Genomic DNA, 18,136 nt, shown 5'->3' on the forward strand with positions numbered 1-18,136 from the left:
AGTTGGTGAACAATTGCTTATGTTGTTATGTGTAGGAGCTGGATCTGGAGAGGTTTGAAGAGCTGTTTAAGACCAGAGCCCAGGGTCCGATTGTGGATGTTGCCTGCACTAAGAGCAAGGTGGCCCAGAAGGCTGTAAACAAAGTCACCCTGCTGGACGCCAATCGCTCCAAGAACCTCGCCATCACACTGCGGAAGGCCAACAAGTCCACTGAAGAGATCTGCAAAGCAATAGAGAAGTACGCACTTTTCTTAGACATAAAAGCCTTTTTTCATGCACTTGATCATGTCCAGTCAACATGTCTCTAATATTTGTTATTTGTCTCCTCAGGTTTGACCTGAAGGCCTTACCTGTAGACTTTGTGGAGTGTCTGATGCGTTTTCTTCCCACGGAGGCGGAGAGCAAGGTGCTGCGTCAGTATGAGCGTGAGCGGCGCCCACTGGACCAGCTAGCTGAGGAAGATCGCTTCATGCTCTTTTTCAGCAAGATTGAGCGGCTCACCCAGAGGATGAACATCATCACCTTTGTTGGGAACTTTGCTGACAACGTCAACATGCTCACACCGCAACTCAATGCCATCATTGCAGCTTCTGGCTCAGTGAAATCCGCACCGAAGTTGAAAAGGATGCTCGAGGTAAGAAGTGTTTATTCAACTGGATAGTTTGTGGCCTTTCATATCAGCGGTGTTTGTATTGTGCATGCATATTCATTCATTCTTCTCTCTCACTTGTAGATCATCTTAGCCTTGGGAAACTACATGAACAGTAGCAAAAGAGGCTCTGTTTATGGTTTCAAATTACAAAGTCTCGATCTGGTGAGTATTAAGTAGCACATTTTGGAGAGATTTTTCAAGAGCTCAGTTTATCACCATAATGCTTAAACAGCTACACAGTTTATATTTGAAGTGCTTTGGCTGATATTGCTAGGCATTCCTCTCCTTTCACAGCTGCTGGACACTAAGTCTACAGACAGGAAGATGACTTTGCTCCACTACATAGCGCTCATTGTGAAAGAGAAGTATCCTGAGCTGGCCAACTTCTACAATGAACTGAACTTTGTGGATAAAGCTGCGGCAGGTGGGTTTGGAGAAAAACATTGAATAGTAAATCACTTACTTACCATGTGAAGACATGTTCGTAGAAATGTCAGATATGTTTACATATACATTTATATAAGATATGTTTATATATTGTCATAGATGAGGCTGTAAATAAAATATATTCTCTCACGACTGTGTGTAAAGTATCTCTGGAAAATGTGCTGCTGGATGTGCGAGAGCTGGGGAAGGGCATGGACCTGATCAGGAGAGAGTGCAGCCTGCATGACCATTCAGTCCTCAAGGGCTTCCTGCAGGCCAGTGACACACAGCTGGACAAGCTGCAGAAGGACGCCAAGACAGCAGAGGTATCATTCAGCACTGTCCTCCCCTTCTAACCTCAAAGTATCAACCGGACAAAATAAAAATAGACATAAAGCAACACCCTTCCCTAGATGCAGCTCATTGAATCCTAATACAGAATGAAGCTTGACTCCTAGCTTGACAATGTTTACAAACACTGCTTTCCACTCTCTTTCCCAATTGTAGGAAGCCTTCAACAATGTGGTGAACTACTTTGGTGAGAGTGCCAAGACGACTCCACCCTCTGTGTTCTTCCCTGTGTTTGTGCGCTTTATCAAGGCCTACAAGGTGAGGATACCGAGCAGAGCCAACGTCTATCTCTCATCACTTCCATACTTATTAGGTGCTTTCTCTTCTGGTCCCTTGGGAAATTCTCAAGAGTTGGCCTGGATGTTGTCCCTCTACCTCAGAGCGGAGCGGGGTAGAGCTCGGGCTGTCTGTGTGCCACAGGACGTGGCGTGTAGTCAGAGGCCAAATAACAGGAAGGGCCAGCTGGGCCTGGCTTTAGAGCAGCAGCTGTGGTGTTTAGACTGGTCCCTGCCCCCCCTGCCCCCCCCCCTTTGACCCCCGGACAGCCTCACCCTGCCCCACCACACAACATACTTCCTGAGATTGTTCTCCGCCTGGATTTATGGGATCTGCTCGAGGAAATGTGCAGCACAAGGATTTCAGTGTGCGTCTGTGTGTGTGTGTGTGTGTGTACTGTGTGTTTGTGTGTGTAAAAGCATATTTTGTGTATGTATAATGTAGGTATATGTGTGTGTGTAAGACGGTGAAGGAGGGAGGGACAGAGAGAGAGAGGGAGAGAGAGAGAGAGAGAGAGAGAGAGAGAGAGGATAAATGTATAATGACTGGTTGTGTTAATCAAAGTGTGTGTTCCCTGTCTGTGTTCATCTCCTGATCTGTTTCCTCTATTCTAAAAGGGCCACTTTGTTTCCTTTACTTGGCTTGGCAAGTGTGTTGAGTTGGATTTATTTGAGCGGCAGTCTCTTGTCGCTGACTGCTCACCATTTTCTCTGCTCCACAGGATGCCGTGGAGGAAAATGAGCTGAGGAAAAAGCAAGAGCAAGCAATGAGAGAGAAGTTACTGGCCCAGGAGGCTAAACAGCATGACCCCAAGGTACAGTCCAAGCATCTGCAACTGGGTTGAATGAAACACAACTTGCTGCATATCAGATGTTTGCTCAGTGCTATATAAGGGTTTGTGGTGTGCCACAAAGCGCAACGAATTGTAACAATGTCTTCTGGTTCAGGTCCAGGCCCAAAAGAAGAGGCTGCAGCAGCAGGAGCTGATCGCAGAGCTGCGCAAGCGGCAAGCCAAAGACCACCGGCCCGTGTATGAGGGCAAGGATGGCACTATTGAGGACATCATCACAGGTGGGCCAGACAACACCCTAAGCAGCCCCCGTGTGGGTGCCCGCAGTCCCTGCCGCCCCAGGCCTAAGATGACTGTGGTCATTCACTGCTCAGCTCCCTTAAAGTGCACCTTGTGCTACGTGGTCCAGACGCCGCCACACCTGGAGCACGGCACATAGCAGCACAGCAACACATCAGCATATCAGTAGTCAGAAGTCATTCCAATGGCCCGCTGTCTAGTTATGAAATGTGCAGCTAAAGCTAATGAGCCTCAAATCTAAATCTAAATATGTAGATAGTTATTGTATAGTATCAAACAGTTGGATCTCAAGTATGTCATGAAATACAGTGTATGGGACCCATATCTATTGAGTCCTTGTTCCATTGGAAAGAGCAGCATCTACAGCCTCAGGACAGTGCTTCAGCCTCAACTAATTGATGTTTGTCTCGGTCATTAATCAACACTTAAAATGGAAATAATGTAAATGTTGTTTTAATGTCTTTTTTTAATAATGTTGATAATGCTTCTCTGCCTCTCCTATAACAGTTAATGACATGATCACCTATGATACCACTCCAACACATGCTCAGTGGCTCCTTATCCTGTATGATGGAAACCCTTTAGCTCTGAGGGCTTTACACGGTTCTCTGTCATAGAGCCACGCTACATAAACACAGCTCCAGTTTCCCTCAGGTTCATTACAGTCCCTGGATGAATTATGAAGGCGGTACACAGTGTGAGCCTTCCCCCGGACAGGCAGTGTCTTAGGTGTGACGTGTTTTCTCTCCCTCCCCCTCCTCCCCCAGTGCTGAAGAGCGTGCCCTTCACAGCCCGCACTGCTAAACGCGGCTCACGGTTCTTCTGTGAAGCCAACCTCTGTGACGACGCCAACTGCTAGCCCTTCCCCCCTAATGCCAAGGTTGTCCAGGTGTCTCTTGTACGCCTCCTGACCCACTGTGCATGCAGCATGATCCCCGTCACCCACCCCACCCCCACAACTACTGTGAACTAACCTAGGCCGTCATTGGTTGCCATGTTTGTGTTCTACCTCAAATGACTCCTATCCAGCGTCTGGGGATAGGAGTCAGCCAAACCTCTTTGACTGGCACAAATCTTCATGGAAAAAAAAAATGTGTAGAAAGTGTGATCACATATTTTGTGTAAGAAAAATATGGTAACACACTTCACAGTGCAATCAAACATGACGGTGCAATCAATTTATCAAGCGTGAGCATCATGCATGGCAGATGTAAAAAGGTTTAATGCGGCATATTCCTTTGCACTCATTCTTTTCATGAAGCTGAATTGAACGTTTCTAGCGTAAAGAGGTTTGGCTACTCTATTGGTTTTATCAACAGTGCCTTGTTCCATGAGACTAACTTGTTTGGTGTTGGTTTCCGGCTAACATGTTACTCTTCTTTCCTCAACCACCACTGTTTGTTCTACCCCCCTCCAGCTGAACAGAAGATTAATGACAGTATATGCCACTCCTCAGAGAGGGTAAGGAAGGTAGCCTGGCTGAAACCCGGCCCGCTTGGCCCTCCGGCTCCTGTGTGCTGCTACAGTGATGTCAGCTGCTTCAGCTAGTGCTTTGGATGCAAAAAAACAAAAACAAAAAAGATGCTTTAAAGCACTGAGATTTGCTTTACTACACAACAATCAGAAAGCTAGATTATTGAATGCTGCCACTACAGTAATGAAGAAGTCAGTTGCAGCATGTTTTTTATGGTTTTAGAGAAATTCAACATTACTTGCCCCATCTTTAAAATCCATCAGAAATTGAATTCAGTTACTTGATTTTCCACCAACTCTTCACTTTAGGGAAGAAGGCTTTGTGGTATTACAGGACAGTCATTGGTTTGTAATGCATTATTGTCACCATCATCATCATCATCATCATCATCTCCACCCCCCCCCCCCTATGTGTTGCATGTTGTCCAGTGTTCATTTACCTCTCACCTGTCAACAGTGTCCGCCATGTTTTGTCTTTGCTAACTGTCAACCGCGGTGTGCTGAATAGCTTTTTGGTCAACAAGCTCTAGCTCCCACCCAGAGAAATAAACAAGGCATAGGTCAAATATACATAAATACAGTCTGTGTCCATAATTACAGACTGCTGAAAGCCTTTCTCTTACCACAGTGGCACAGGCTGTTTAGTTGTCACACATTGTTGCCACGCAAACTAAAGAGCTTGTTGACCATTTCACTGTAACTGTTATAATGTTGGCTATTATTTTACATTTCTACATTATCGGTGTAAGAGGGTTGCCACAACTGAATTCCCAAAGCCTTGGATTTCATTGTTTTGTGTATCATCAGTCAGTTGGAAATGCAAGGTTATGGGAATGTGTCATTCTCTGTTTAGTCTGTACTGTGTAAGCCCTTATTTGACAATTTCTAATACACAGTTAACACAGTTTAATATGAATACATCATTGCGGACTTTCTAACATTTTTAGAATTTTACGACTTAAGTATACTCTTAACTTTAATAGGCCTATACTTTTATGGCTTAAGTATACTCCTAGCAGTACAAATGAGCAGAAAGATACTAGAGCCTTCATTTGGCCCAAACCTGAGCAGGATGCAGCGAGTTTGAGTTTGCAGTTTGACCTCATAGTCGTCTAACATGTGTGTCCCCCCTGTCTCTCACCCCTCTCTCCACTGCCTACTCACAGATCTCCGAAACCAGCCTTTCCTGCGAGCCGACGCGCTGATCCGGAGCGGTTGGAAGAGACCCTAAACCACTTATTCGTCACTTATACCCCCCTTCCCCGTTATAACCCTCTTCCCTGTGTCCTGATGGTTCTACTCAACCCTGAGGCTGCAGATCACAAAGACTGAAAAAGGGGGACAGGACAGAGCCAGTGGCCCTTGTTTTAGCTGGGTAATTTATTTATTTATGGAGATCCGTTACAGCCACTCTCAAGTGAGCGGGCATCGTTACAGAAGCACAAAGGGGCTGCTCCCTCTCTCACTGCGTAAACGTAGACTTTCCTGGTCTGTTGGCACTGGGAGGCAGACCAGCCGGAGGAAGGACTACACGCAGGTGAGGTGAGTCGAGGACTGGTGGACCACAAGCAGGAAGAACGGTGCTTTGACTAACAAGTGCCTGCCAACGTGGATCTTATTCCCGAGACCATTCATTTCCTCAGATTGCGCTGGCCTGGCAGGACTTAAGACTGGGAGGCAGCCCACAGCAGATGCCAACTCCGCTGCTGGGACGTCTGCCTCGAAGACACTGTGGTTTGCACTCACAAAACCTTCCCCCAAATAACATAGGAGGCTCAGTATAATGAGACATTCGGGGACTTAACATTGACAATTGCTTTTTTAGAAGTAGTTTCAATCATGTATATCTGGGAAGAAAGACCCTTGATTCTACTGGTCCTCTGGACAAGCTAGCCAAACCAAACTCTGTCTTTCATATTTTGCTTAAGAAGTGCCTTTTGTGTAGACAGTATTATTTCCCGTGACTCAGCCATAATTTGTATCGTTTTATGTTTTTCGTTTGTCAAAGATTGTATTTTTATTTCCTTGTACTATAACATTATCCTTAAAATACTGTAAAAAATATATATATGCAAAGGTTGAATTTCCAGCTTTAAAGGCATACAGCAGCTAGAAGGTAAAGGGGATGAGAATGAAGATTTACCCCCCCCAGTACCTCAATGTCCTGAAGCTCAATCAAAACGATAACGTAATGACGTAATGACCTGAGAGTCGTTACGTCTTTGTGCCTTGTTGCAGTAGTTGCTGAAAACTGCATTGTGTCTGAATGTTAAAAGCCTCGACAACACTTTCTGTCTTCGGTGACACTTGGGAAGTGACAAAAGTATGAAGATGATTCCACATGGACTGCTGTTGTAGGGTCGGACGATGTTGGGTTAACCTGCTCTAGATGTGGTGATGGATGAAGGAGATTTCCATTCCGTTGAGTGTCTATGTTTTAAGCTTTCTTTGCTTCTTGCTTATAGAGATGATCCATTTCCTCTTAATAGCCATTGAGTAAGCAAAGTGATTGTGCACTCGGAGACTTACAATCTGTGTTCCAATATGGCATTTCCATTAAAGGGACCGACCATATTTACACTACTTAATTTGCCTTAACAATGTATGAGACACTATTCTTTTAGTGGACATTTCTATATTAATGTACATTCAAATCAATGAATTGAAGAAATTTACTTTTTAGAGAAAAGCATAAAGTGACGATCCATGGTATTGTCTATTGTTTGAAAGATGACTACATTTCCTCTTTAATAAACAAAATGAACTATGTGACTACAAGCCCCAAAGACTGTCATTATAGCACACGAGTATGAAAGCAATCCCTGGTTATATTTTCATGAAACAAAAGGTATGACATTCAAACAAACAATTTCTACATGTTCACATTTTATTTCTGAATTTTAATGAGATACTTGGATGTTACTCTCTGATGTTAACTCCAGCAAAAAAAAAAAAAAAATGAATCATTGTCATTCCTCTCCATCTTTCCAAATGAAGGACAGAGCCACCATGCATTTCTACTATAAAAATCCATTTAATTTCTTATATCAAAAAGAAATAAAATCATAACAAAACAAACAGAACCACAAACATCCATGTGGGTTTTGCCACCAGAGAATTTCTCCAACTCAAAAAAAAAATGATTGTTCTAATTTACATGGGTCAGATGAAAATGTAACAGAGCAGGATTTAAAAAAAAAAAACTAATTTGATGAATACTGTTAACGAGTGAGGGGCAAAGCCAGAGTGTTTCCTCTAGGGTGAGAGAGTGTGTGAGTACCATGCAGTGTGATATGGCAGGTATGGCTGATAACCTCGGTTAAAAGCAGCATGGTGAGCAGTGCGTGACACAGAGACCAAGACTTAAAGACTAAAACCAGGCTGACAGAAAGACAGATGGCTAGCGTTAGCAGCAAGGCAAAGGAATTAACAAAGGAATGCTTATCAGGAGGCCGATCACTCCCCCTCCTAGGAATGCACTTAACAATGAGCATTAACCCAAATTACATGAGCATGTAATTACATACAATAAAAAAAAAAAAATAAGAAAACAAAACTCACAAAGTTCAATTTCCCACAGAAGTACGTACCATCAAACGGGCTCCCTGGCCTTTTCCTGAAAATACATTTACAATCAAAAGACGAGAGACAAAAGCTAGATGCGACCACTCTCAGCTAAGTTATTCGTCAGAGATGGTTTCAGTGATGACCGGAAATTCACAGAGGCTTACTTTGCATCAATCTCAAAAAAAGAGCTCTCTAGAACAGTTTCAGAGCAAATCACCCGCTCCGTCCAGAGTGTCCTGCGGTAAACCAAGGCCACAGATATCCATCCCAGACTGCTCATCCTGGAATGTGGGCTTTATTACAATCATCTTCATCTGACACACTCACACACTGCCATTTACTCATTCATTGCTGACACAAAGCATGTCAATTATACATTGACTAAAAAAAACAAAACAAACCAAAAAAAAAAAACAGTTAAAAAGTACAGACTGCTATTTGTTACTGATGTTTGTATTCCTGGGTATATTTTCAAGACACTTTGTTAATAGGTTTATATATATGCAAATATATATATAACTTTAGTCTGTGCAAGGAGGAAATAGACAATCACTTGAATGTAGGTCTTTGAGACAACAGAGCGGACATTGTCTGCGATGCCGAGTCCTCCATGTGTACATGTGCAGTTAAACAACTTCTCCTCAGGCCTCCCAGCCTCGGTCTCCCTATAGACCTCCAGCAGCAAACGTACATAATACACACAATGTGACACATTGAACCGAACCAGCATCCAGGAAGCATTCGTAAGTGAGCGCTGACACTTGCCGCCTTCTCCTCTCCAACATCTTTCACGGACAACAAAGACTTGGCAACGTTTTTCTGGTATGGAACAATGTTCTTTTTTCCCTATACAATTCATACAAAAATAAAAAATTAAAATTGTTCCACTGCCGTTTGTATCTCTCTATCTTTTACATTTGCACAGAGGTAGTGGCTATATGGGTGAGAGGGGAGGGAGAGTCGTGAGGAGGAGGTGAGCAAAATTAAAATGAAGAACTGAATAAATGTCTATAAAATGGTTCCTTTTTGTCACCAGAGGATTTCTTTTTTTTTGTCAAAGAACAAAATATAATACTGCAATCACATAAAAAAGTAGTCCTTCATTTTATACATTTTATACAGTGTTCTCGCTTTTTTTTTGTTGCTTTTCTTTTCAATTGGTAAAGGCATAAGATGAGAGCTTGTTGGCTCAGCACTGGGTTGGGCTGGGCAGGGCAAGGTTGGCAGAGTTCAATCCGTGCCGAGCTCTATGCCAGCGGGTCACTCATGTCCTCATCGCCCTGGGACAGCAGCTCCTTCTTTTCATCTGTGCTGGCCAAAGAGTTGCGGCTGTTGTGGGCGCCCATGTACAGGGTGGCATACACGGGGTTGGTGAAGTTGGTAGGCTGCAGAGCGAGGGAAATTATATGGTGACTCAAGGGGCAAATGAAGGGATTTCGCTGAAATGGAAAATGGCAATATTCTGCACCTTGTCACATAAACAAAAGTGCTTTTGGGTGTGTTACCTTGTCTGGGTCCAAAGCAAAGTCTGAATCCAGCAGCTCTCCAGCGTCATCGTCAGGCTCTCCCTCATAGATCTTATAGGCAGGGTTCCCGATCTCCACATTCATAGCTCCATTGGTCATCCTGTGGTGCTGGAAGCCCTTGGCACTGTGAACAGACAAAGACAAGCAAAACTGAGTTACAGCATAAGTTATGGATTTGTTTTAGAAGACACTGGTGCAAAAAAAAAAAGAGCATAAACTATTATTTGAAGAAACCTTGAGTCAAACAATTCACAGAGGACAGAAATGTATCATAACCCAGCATAAACCAGACAATCACTCACCACCAGCTACACACAGTCAAGACAACACATAAAGGTTGTCAAATGAGCTTTCTGTCAAAAGGCCATTTGATCACACCCAGCGAATATACTGCAGCATGTCTATTACGGAGAATGCTGGATTTTCACATTGCAAATATTTGGCTGTTTGCAAGCACATAAACAATAGGCATAGATGCACAGTTATACAGTTTACTACTACTATGAAAGCACATGGCGTTAAGCATCAAGTAGGCCTTGCACACAATGTAAACAGGGGAACGTATGGAGAGGGAAAGGGGGCAAAACAGTTCAATTGACTTTGCATCACCAGCAAAGATATACCATAGTCAATAGATCCCTGCGTTGCTGGGTGGGAAACCCCGAGGGAGGCAAACAGGAGATGGCAGGCAAGGACAAACAGACAGATTCTACACTGACCAGCAGCATGGACACATGGACTGACAGACAGCATGGCCAATCTGACTGGATATTAGGGAAGGGAGGGGCGGGATCTGGGGGTCATAGGGGCAACAGGTGAATTATGTAACCCTATAAAGTTACCGCAAGCGTTGAGAACGAGATTTGCCCGGCCATAGAGACCTGGGAGACAGGAAATAGATGGTTATCCACGGGAGATGAAAGGTAAGAGAAAAAGAGAGAAGCTAGATAGTACAGGTGTGAGGAACAGACGAGAAATGGAGAAGAGAGTTCGAGTTGGCCTCTGAAACCGCTACTCACCCACGCATTCTCCGCTTGTACCACAAGATGGCGCCGACCACCAGCAGTGCCAGTAACAGCAGCAGGAGCACTGGGATGACTACGGAGGCAGTGCCTGCAAGTAAATAACACCAACAAATAAGACCAAAGGGCACGTTTTGCTCACAACAAGGAAACTAGGTTAGGGACTGGGAGTGACTTACTTCCACCGGAGCCAGCAGAGTCCACAGGAGCAGCAGTGACATCACATCTGTATCCACTCCATCCCACAGGACACCTGAACATATGGCAAGTCACAGTTAGGGTTACAAAGAGTGTGTGTGTGTGTGTGTGTGAGAGAGAGAGAGAGAGACACACAGAGAGAGAGAGCAGGTGAATGTGTGTGTGCTTAGTAAGTCTTAAGGTCATATCTTACTTGCACTGAGGCAGCAGCGTGCGAGTGTCAACAGAACATTGTCCATTGGTGCAGAAATCCAAACAGGAGTAGCAGCTGGGCTGGGTCTGACCGTTGGGACAGCTACATAAACACAAACACAAACACACACAAGGTAACAAGATTAAAAATGAATTACACTCTCTAATTGTTGTGTGTACTGTATGAATGCATGTACGTTTCACACCTGGCTTAAATGGCACTTGCAAATACTTTTCATTTGTTTTTATTTAGGTGCTAGATGGGCGTGAAAGATCATCTTGAAGTATTTGAGAGTGAATTTAAACTTACTTGATCTGAATTGCCCTGAGGTCATAGATTCTATCCATGTAGTGCTCAGCAGGTTAAAACACATTCTAAGAAATATTTGCACATAACATGTGATCCAGATCTAGTGTGTTTTGTGCAGAGTCCGTTTTCCACGGCATATTTACCTGCATGAAACCTCTCCTAAGGCTGACGTCAAACACTTGCCCGTCCCACAGTACTGACATTTGTCCAGCTCACACTGCTGTCCGTGGAACTGATTAGGGCACTGACACACTTTGGTACCATTGGTGGTCTGTAAGCAGGTTCCACCGTTCTCACAGAACCCTTCGCATTTACCTGAGGACCGGAAGGAAAGGTAAAGGTTAAGAGCTGCAAAGAACAGTGATAGTTTCATACAACTACCACCTGTTAGATTATTCTGTATGTTACGGGGTATTTTTTCTCAAAATTATTGTAGATGATTTTGAAAAAGTGAATTCAGGAATTTGCATTGGTGAGAATTATGTCTCAGGTCACCAGCAGAGTATGATGCCTGTCAAAACACTGCTGAGTGTGTCTGAACAGTTGGAACAAGGACTGACAGTATGTGACAGATTTACATGAGCTATTCTGAGTCTATACAATGTTTATTTACATTTTGTTACATTTGTGAACATCAAGTAAAGACTTGCATTTTGAGGTATGACAGGCTATGAATTTCCCATAAACCTTATTTTCCCACCCACAAGTCAAACGCTTTAAGACAATATACCCAAAATTTAGGTGGTCAAATAAATTCTGGATTGCTTCTTTAAGTGGTGCCGTAACATTGACATTGATGGAGCCACTTACTGTACTGGCACTGGTCTCCCTGGTAGTCTGCTGGGCAGCTACAGGTTGGCTGGTTGCCAGTGTTGACTGAGCAGTTGCCTCCGTTCTGGCAGTAGTCCTGGCAAGTGTGGCGGTTACAGTTGGGCCCGGTGAAACCCTGCAGGCAGCGACAGGTCGGAGTACCTACAAGACAGATCAGGTTGGACAGATGAGTCAAAGAAATCTCTGGAAAACATGAAAGTGAAAGTATGAAGCACATGTATCTGTGAGAACAACTGCACTTGCTTACATAAAGATTACAGCTATACATCTCATGATAATTACTCAGGTCTGTAGACCTTATGTCTTACAGTCAATGCTCGATATGTAGCTGGTACAAAGGGTGTGTTCATTAAGAAAGAAATCCTCCTATTATATTTATGCATTTTTTATGTACAGCAGTTCATATTGGATTTAAAGATAACAGAGTAGACAAAGTGCTAGCAGAGAGTCAGTGTTGTACACAGAACATGGGGAAGTCACCTGCATCCTGTACTAGTTTCTGAGCTCTCTGCTGCAGCCTTTTGACCTGTGATTGTGGTTGCTAATGAATCCTCCAGAGAGCCCATCACATTTTGGATTGATTTGGACTCAACACTATAAAAACATGTTCGTTCAGCTGGGATCAGCTGCCCTGACTCCTTGCTGGAGCAGTCCTTATTATTTGATTTATCAAGTTTGACATTTTCATGTTAGAATCTAGAAACTGAAGTGTTTTAGATATTAAATAGGAATTCTGCCTATTTAATAACACTGAACTAGGTGAGGGCTTCCCCATGGTTTGAAAAATCATTGCAAAGATACTGTAAAGTTGTGCTTTTCTGGAAAGAGAGGAAATTAAACTTGACATACATATAAAACTACAGATGGTTTGAAAGTAAATAATGTCTTACTTCAATGTAAGTAAAGGTGGGTGTTCACAACACATTGAGTCTATGTTAAATCAATGAATCATTATTATGTGTCAGTTTGTTGTGTGTGTTACCTGTGCGGGAGGCAGTGCAGGTGCCTCCGTTCTTGCAGTAGTCCCTGCAGTGGTTGATCTCACACCTCTCTCCGCTGTAGCTGGGCTGGCAGCGACACTTGGCCATCTGACGGGAGTTGAGGAAGCAGCTCCCGCCATTCTGACACTGGATAGTACATGGGCCTGAGGGGGGAGCTGGGATAACAGGGAGGGAGGGGGGGTTACTATGCTGAAGTTGAACAAACAACAAGCATTTGTATTCAGGGTTTGAAATGAACACCTGCCGAGCACCAAATGCCAGTAAAAATTTGTCTTTGGTGGATAAATCAATAAGGGTCCAATAAGAGTCCACTGGCTGGCAACTTGTTATGACATTAACATTTGAATGTTTTGGTTATATACAGTGTAGCTTTTGCCTGTTCTCAAAACACTTGTCCCTGCTGGCCACCGTACACTCTCTCTGACTGTGAGCAAATGAAATGAAATAAAAGCAAAACAATGGCTCTGTATCAAACAGGCTTCGGATAAAACGGTAAGAAAGCGGTAGCATCTAAACTTCAGCAAACTTTGACATATTTCAATAAAAAATTGCATACTTCAATGAAAAATGTTTATTATTTTGACTGGCAAAAAAAATTCTTGTCAGGTACATTTGCCAGCCCTTGGCAGGTGAGTCAAAAAGTTAATTTTGGACACTGTTTTTATGTATATGGTTTATTGAAGCTAACTCATGGGTGGTGTTTCACACTTGAAACTCAGTTTAGTACGTTTCTGTGATCGGCAACTTACCTGACATCATCAAAATTGACCTTATGTGGTAAAAACCAGGTATAACATACAGGTACAAAGGCACACAAATGCACAGGTACACATGTGAACCATCTGCACCTGGGGTGTATTTGTGTGTGTGTGTGTGTGTGTATGTGTGTGTGTGTGTGTGTGTGCTTACAGAATGGTGACTGTGTGGGACCGGGCCTCTCCACGCAGGTTCCGTTGTCTGCCACATAGTTGTTGGGGCAGGTACACACCGGACCACTGGGGCTGAGCAGACACAGCCACTCACACTTCTTCCTGTCACATGGGTTGGTCACTGGAGCAGAGAGAGACAAGACATCCAGTCAGAAAAACTACATGGTATATGTAAAAACAAAAAACCTGCAGCATCTTAAAACTATGCATCTCTTGTGTTTTTTTGTGAAAACTATACAAGGTAACAGCAGACTACATTAGAAATGTGTCTAAGAACAGCATGTTGTTTGATATTTGACACTCACTCTCCGGCTGCTTGTAGCGATGGTAGAGCACGATGTCTGTCGCGTGGTTGATGCCTGTAGTGAGATTCTGCATGGAGCCCTTGCCAAACTTGTTGACCCGGAAGACAAAGTTATTGATATACGTGACTCCATATATGTAGTCCTCAAAGATATCTATGCTGAATGGATGGAGAAGGTCTGAAAGAGGGAAAATAAACACAGGGAAAGCGTTAACGTCCATGTCCCAAATCAGGTTTTCAAACATTTACATTTCACATTTTTTCTTCCCTCTTCGATACAGATCCAAGAGACAAGTGTGGAGAAAACTCAACTGTTTTTGAGGCCGGAGACAGCAATGACAGGATCGGAGCCGTCCAGACGAACGCTACCTATGACTGAGAGTTTAGCATCTGCCCAGTACAGACGCTCGTTGAAGTAGTCCACTGCCAAACCTGTCGAGACAGAATGGAAAAGGGCTTGCAGCTAAAGATATGAGCTCCCGGGTGTGAATGTGTGTAAATGTGTGAATGTGAAGCAGGGCGAACTGACTTCCAAAACAAATACCTACAGTGCTAATGCCATACTGACCTGTGGGCCACTGGATGTTCTCATGCACCAGAGTCTGTCTCAGAGTGCCATCCATGGCAGCAGTCTCAATTTTAGGGTGGTTCCCCCAGTCTGCCCAGTACATGGTACTAAAGGGAAACACATATCAGTGGGACGCACACAGTCAAACATTTTATATGATTGTTGCAGCTGCACACACACACACACACGCCACTGATGATTCCTCTCTCTTACCCTCTCTGTGGATCCACTACGATGGCGTAAGGCTCGTCGATCATGCCAGAGATGAGGGTCTTGCAGTTCTGGCCTGACATCTGAGCCACTTCGATCACATCTCGGCCAGAATCGGTCCAGTACAGGTTACCAGCCACCCAGTCCACCGCTATCCCACGAGGCATCTTCAGCTCTTGGATCTGGACACAGGCGGAGAGGGGGATTTAGTTAGTGTTTGCGTGAATATTTATGTGTGTGTATCCTCTCACCCATCTGAAGGGCCTCTTTTTCCTGTTTTCCTTGTTTGTGTTCTTGGCTTTTGACAAGCCTCACCTGCAGGTTAGTGACCCGGCCCTCGCTCTGCCGTCGGTTGCGGTGGGAGTTGGAGGAGGGTCCCGAGGAGGAGGACGTGGACGGTCCTGGAAGCTCGTAGGAGGAGATGCGTCCCGTGTGCCAGTTGGTCCAGAAGATGCGGTTGGTCTTGATGTGCAGGTCCATCGCATCTATACGCACACTGGCGTCGCCCTGGAAGGTCTGCTCATAGCGCCAGTTGGGCATGCCAGGGTCCAGGCTGCGAATCTCGTTGTCATCGGCTATGTAGAGAATCTGTCGACTGCTGTTCATGCCTGGATGGAGGACAGAAATGGAGAGGGTGAGGGGGAAAGGCCTTTAAAGTTCATAATGAGACTCTTAAATTCACATAGAATAAAGAACAAGTAATGTATACAAGACAGATATAGTTATGGTCCTTACTGTCAGCCTTGCAGGTGTCATTGATCCTGGTGAAGTATTTGTGGCAGCTGCACTTGTAGGAGCCTTTGGTGTTGTTGCAGACATGGGAACACACTCCAAACTGCTGACACTCATTCTTATCTGAGCAAGGGAGAGGAGAGGGGGAAAACACATCAGACAGAAAAATATGAGACGACTGATGCTAATGAAGGTTTCCAGGTCTTTTTTCTATGTTTCTTTCTTGTATGTCTACACAGCTGGCCTCCTTTCTAGCAGGTCTTGAGTTAAGGGGACAACGTTCCTTGATAGTTTAAACTATGAGAAAAACAACTGTGGGTGTGTACCTCCACAGGTGTGGTGTCCAGTCTTCTGGAAGCCCGGCTTGCAGGAGCAGAAGGAGTCAGTGCCATTGGTGACACAGTGAGCCTCGTCTCCATCGCCACACTGAGTCCTGTTACTCCTACAGTCATTGAGCTTGGTGTCTAGACATGGATACACAAAAAAGATCAATTTTAACAGGACTGAAATAGAAAGTATGACATGAGCTAAAAGTTGAATCAGTGCAGTTGAAGTCGAAGTGATTCCAAGCCTTCTGTGCTATTCAGTAGAGACCACAGATCTGTAATGTAGTTGATTAAATGTGAAAGTTGAGGCACCTGTCTTGCAGTTGATCTCATCTGAGCCGTAGTCCTCACAGTCGTTGAAGAAGTTACAGCGCAAGGTGGAGCTGATGCACTTGCCACTGGCACACAGGAACTCATCCTTCTCACAAGTGGGCACAGCTGGAGGGGCCTCTGTAGACACACACACACACACACACACACAGGTCAGCAATCCCATTAAGGAAAGTCAGAAAAATGGGGAATGTCATAACTAAACAGCTCCACGACTTACGGCAGTTCAGTTCATCCGAGTTGTCGCCACAGTTATTGACGGCGTCACATCTCTTGGACATTTGAAGACATACGCGGTCATTTTGGCAGCGGAAAGCCCTGGTGGGTGGGCACTGGAACCTCCCTAAGAGCAGAAGAGAGAAAGAAGACAAGAGGAGCAAAGAGGGTAGAAGAGGCAGAAAATAGGTCAGGAGAAGCTTTGTGACCAACGAAAGGTGGAGACAGAAAGCGTTTCACATGTGTAAGATTCATATGTGTGCACTCACTGCACTCGTCAGGATTCTCGTCGGAGTTGTCCCCACAGTCGTCCTCCCCGTCACACTTCCAGGCAAGAGGTTTACACAAGGTGTTGTTACACTGGAACTCATCCAGGGGGCAGTGACGCCCAGCTGAGAAACACAGGGGGGATTGTTACTGTTACCGTGTGTTCATATAAAACCTGATACATCTTCGTTTTATGGCAGGGGATTCAGTCTAACTAGCCCACTGTATGACCTTTCTGTCCCATATGGGAAATTTACTTTGCAGACAGGGTTAACAATAAAAACACGCAGTAAAAACACAGTAAAAATCACAACAGCATGTACCATACAGGCAGACACAGATAACACACACTCACCGGCACTGCCACACTTCTCTTCGTCACTGCCGTCCATGCAGTCAGCGTCGGCGTCACACCGCCAGCGGATGGGGATACAGTGTCCGTTCTTACACTGGAACTGGTCGTTGTCACACTTGAGATCACAGCCATGCTGAAGAAAAAAACACAGCCAGCAGTCAAGCAAAGGTCAGCATTCATACTACTAAAGAACTACAGAACTTTCACAGCACTGAGTTACTGCTGATCATACCACTGAACTAATCTCCCATTAAATATCACTTATTAAATGACGCTTGAACACTCAAAACTATTAAAGATGAGTGTGTGTTTCTGCACCTCATCAGACCCGTCAGCACAGTCATGGTCTCCATCGCACTTCCACCTCCCGGCAATACAGCGGCCGTTGGTACAGGCAAACTCACTTTCTGAGCACTGCCGCGGCACTGCAGGAGAAAAACAAAAACACATCATTCATGAAGAAGACAATACTGGTACACACTCCCAAAAGGGAGCGATAATGGATATTCTAGACATTGCCAGAAGACACATCACACGGGATGGAACAAGCATGGGGTAGATTACAGACACTGCAGGAGGTCAAATGAGTGGTCCAAAGGAGCTCCATACAAGTGTCAGACTTAACAATGGTATTTTAATGAGCATGCATGTGTTTATATCTGTATAATTTGTGGTAATAATCAAAAAATAGCTGGAAATTAAAATGGGTTTCGTACAGTGGCATCTAGTGGCAAAAGGAGAACGCTACAATACTGTCACAAAACAAATCTATTTGGAGCTCTGCTTGCAACCTCTCAGTTTGGTGGGGATAACGGGACAGGAGCATGTGCAGGTAATGACTGAGATGGAGACAGGATGCAGTGGGAGGCACAGCAGAGAGGTGACACACAGAATAAGGGAGGGGTTTACATATGAAAGTGGAGAGACCTACCTCTGGCTCATGCCAACAGGACAGTATGAAATGAAACAAATACCAGATGAGGT

At 44.4% G+C, this 18,136-nt stretch overlaps 2 protein-coding genes across 5 annotated transcripts in view; one reads left to right on the forward strand and one right to left on the reverse strand.

The window, feature by feature from the left end:
• Positions 1-5,559, forward strand: part of fmnl3 (formin-like 3) — a 29,045-nt gene extending 23,486 nt beyond the window's left edge. The window contains exons 17-26 of one of the 4 annotated variants that reach the window (XM_071516735.1): positions 36-238; positions 331-634; positions 734-814; positions 947-1,076; positions 1,244-1,404; positions 1,586-1,687; positions 2,427-2,519; positions 2,653-2,776; positions 3,563-3,675; positions 5,435-5,559. In XM_071516735.1, coding sequence (XP_071372836.1) covers positions 36-238; positions 331-634; positions 734-814; positions 947-1,076; positions 1,244-1,404; positions 1,586-1,687; positions 2,427-2,519; positions 2,653-2,776; positions 3,563-3,654 — 1,290 coding nt within the window. In that variant the 3' untranslated portion in view covers positions 3,655-3,675; positions 5,435-5,559. Of the gene's footprint in view, positions 1-35; positions 239-330; positions 635-733; positions 815-946; positions 1,077-1,243; positions 1,405-1,585; positions 1,688-2,426; positions 2,520-2,652; positions 2,777-3,562; positions 3,676-4,212; positions 4,266-5,434 lie in introns of all 4 variants that reach the window. The other 3 variants (XM_071516737.1, XM_071516736.1, XM_071516738.1) reach the window with 3 other exon arrangements.
• Positions 5,560-9,075: 3,516 nt separating this feature from the next.
• Positions 9,076-18,136, reverse strand: part of LOC139642038 (low-density lipoprotein receptor-related protein 1-like) — an 88,217-nt gene continuing 79,156 nt past the window's right edge. Inside the window, exons 69-89 of the mRNA XM_071516734.1 lie at positions 17,471-17,577; positions 17,159-17,285; positions 16,800-16,922; positions 16,535-16,657; positions 16,297-16,434; positions 15,985-16,122; positions 15,662-15,781; positions 15,242-15,534; positions 14,930-15,108; positions 14,717-14,823; positions 14,461-14,580; positions 14,150-14,326; positions 13,825-13,965; positions 12,897-13,070; positions 11,894-12,055; positions 11,227-11,398; positions 10,775-10,876; positions 10,563-10,636; positions 10,381-10,474; positions 9,341-9,485; positions 9,076-9,220 (exon numbers count right to left, since the gene is read on the reverse strand). Coding sequence (XP_071372835.1) covers positions 9,083-9,220; positions 9,341-9,485; positions 10,381-10,474; positions 10,563-10,636; positions 10,775-10,876; positions 11,227-11,398; positions 11,894-12,055; positions 12,897-13,070; positions 13,825-13,965; positions 14,150-14,326; positions 14,461-14,580; positions 14,717-14,823; positions 14,930-15,108; positions 15,242-15,534; positions 15,662-15,781; positions 15,985-16,122; positions 16,297-16,434; positions 16,535-16,657; positions 16,800-16,922; positions 17,159-17,285; positions 17,471-17,577 — 2,954 coding nt within the window. The 3' untranslated portion in view covers positions 9,076-9,082. The remainder of the gene's footprint in view (positions 9,221-9,340; positions 9,486-10,380; positions 10,475-10,562; positions 10,637-10,774; positions 10,877-11,226; positions 11,399-11,893; positions 12,056-12,896; positions 13,071-13,824; positions 13,966-14,149; positions 14,327-14,460; positions 14,581-14,716; positions 14,824-14,929; positions 15,109-15,241; positions 15,535-15,661; positions 15,782-15,984; positions 16,123-16,296; positions 16,435-16,534; positions 16,658-16,799; positions 16,923-17,158; positions 17,286-17,470; positions 17,578-18,136) is intronic.

This window comes from Centroberyx affinis, unplaced genomic scaffold, assembly GCF_046629955.1.
Source record: "Centroberyx affinis isolate AG114_WGS23_722 - 3 ecotype Tasmania unplaced genomic scaffold, CSIRO-AGI_Caff_v1 ptg000428l_1, whole genome shotgun sequence".
NCBI lineage: Eukaryota > Metazoa > Chordata > Actinopteri > Beryciformes > Berycidae > Centroberyx > Centroberyx affinis.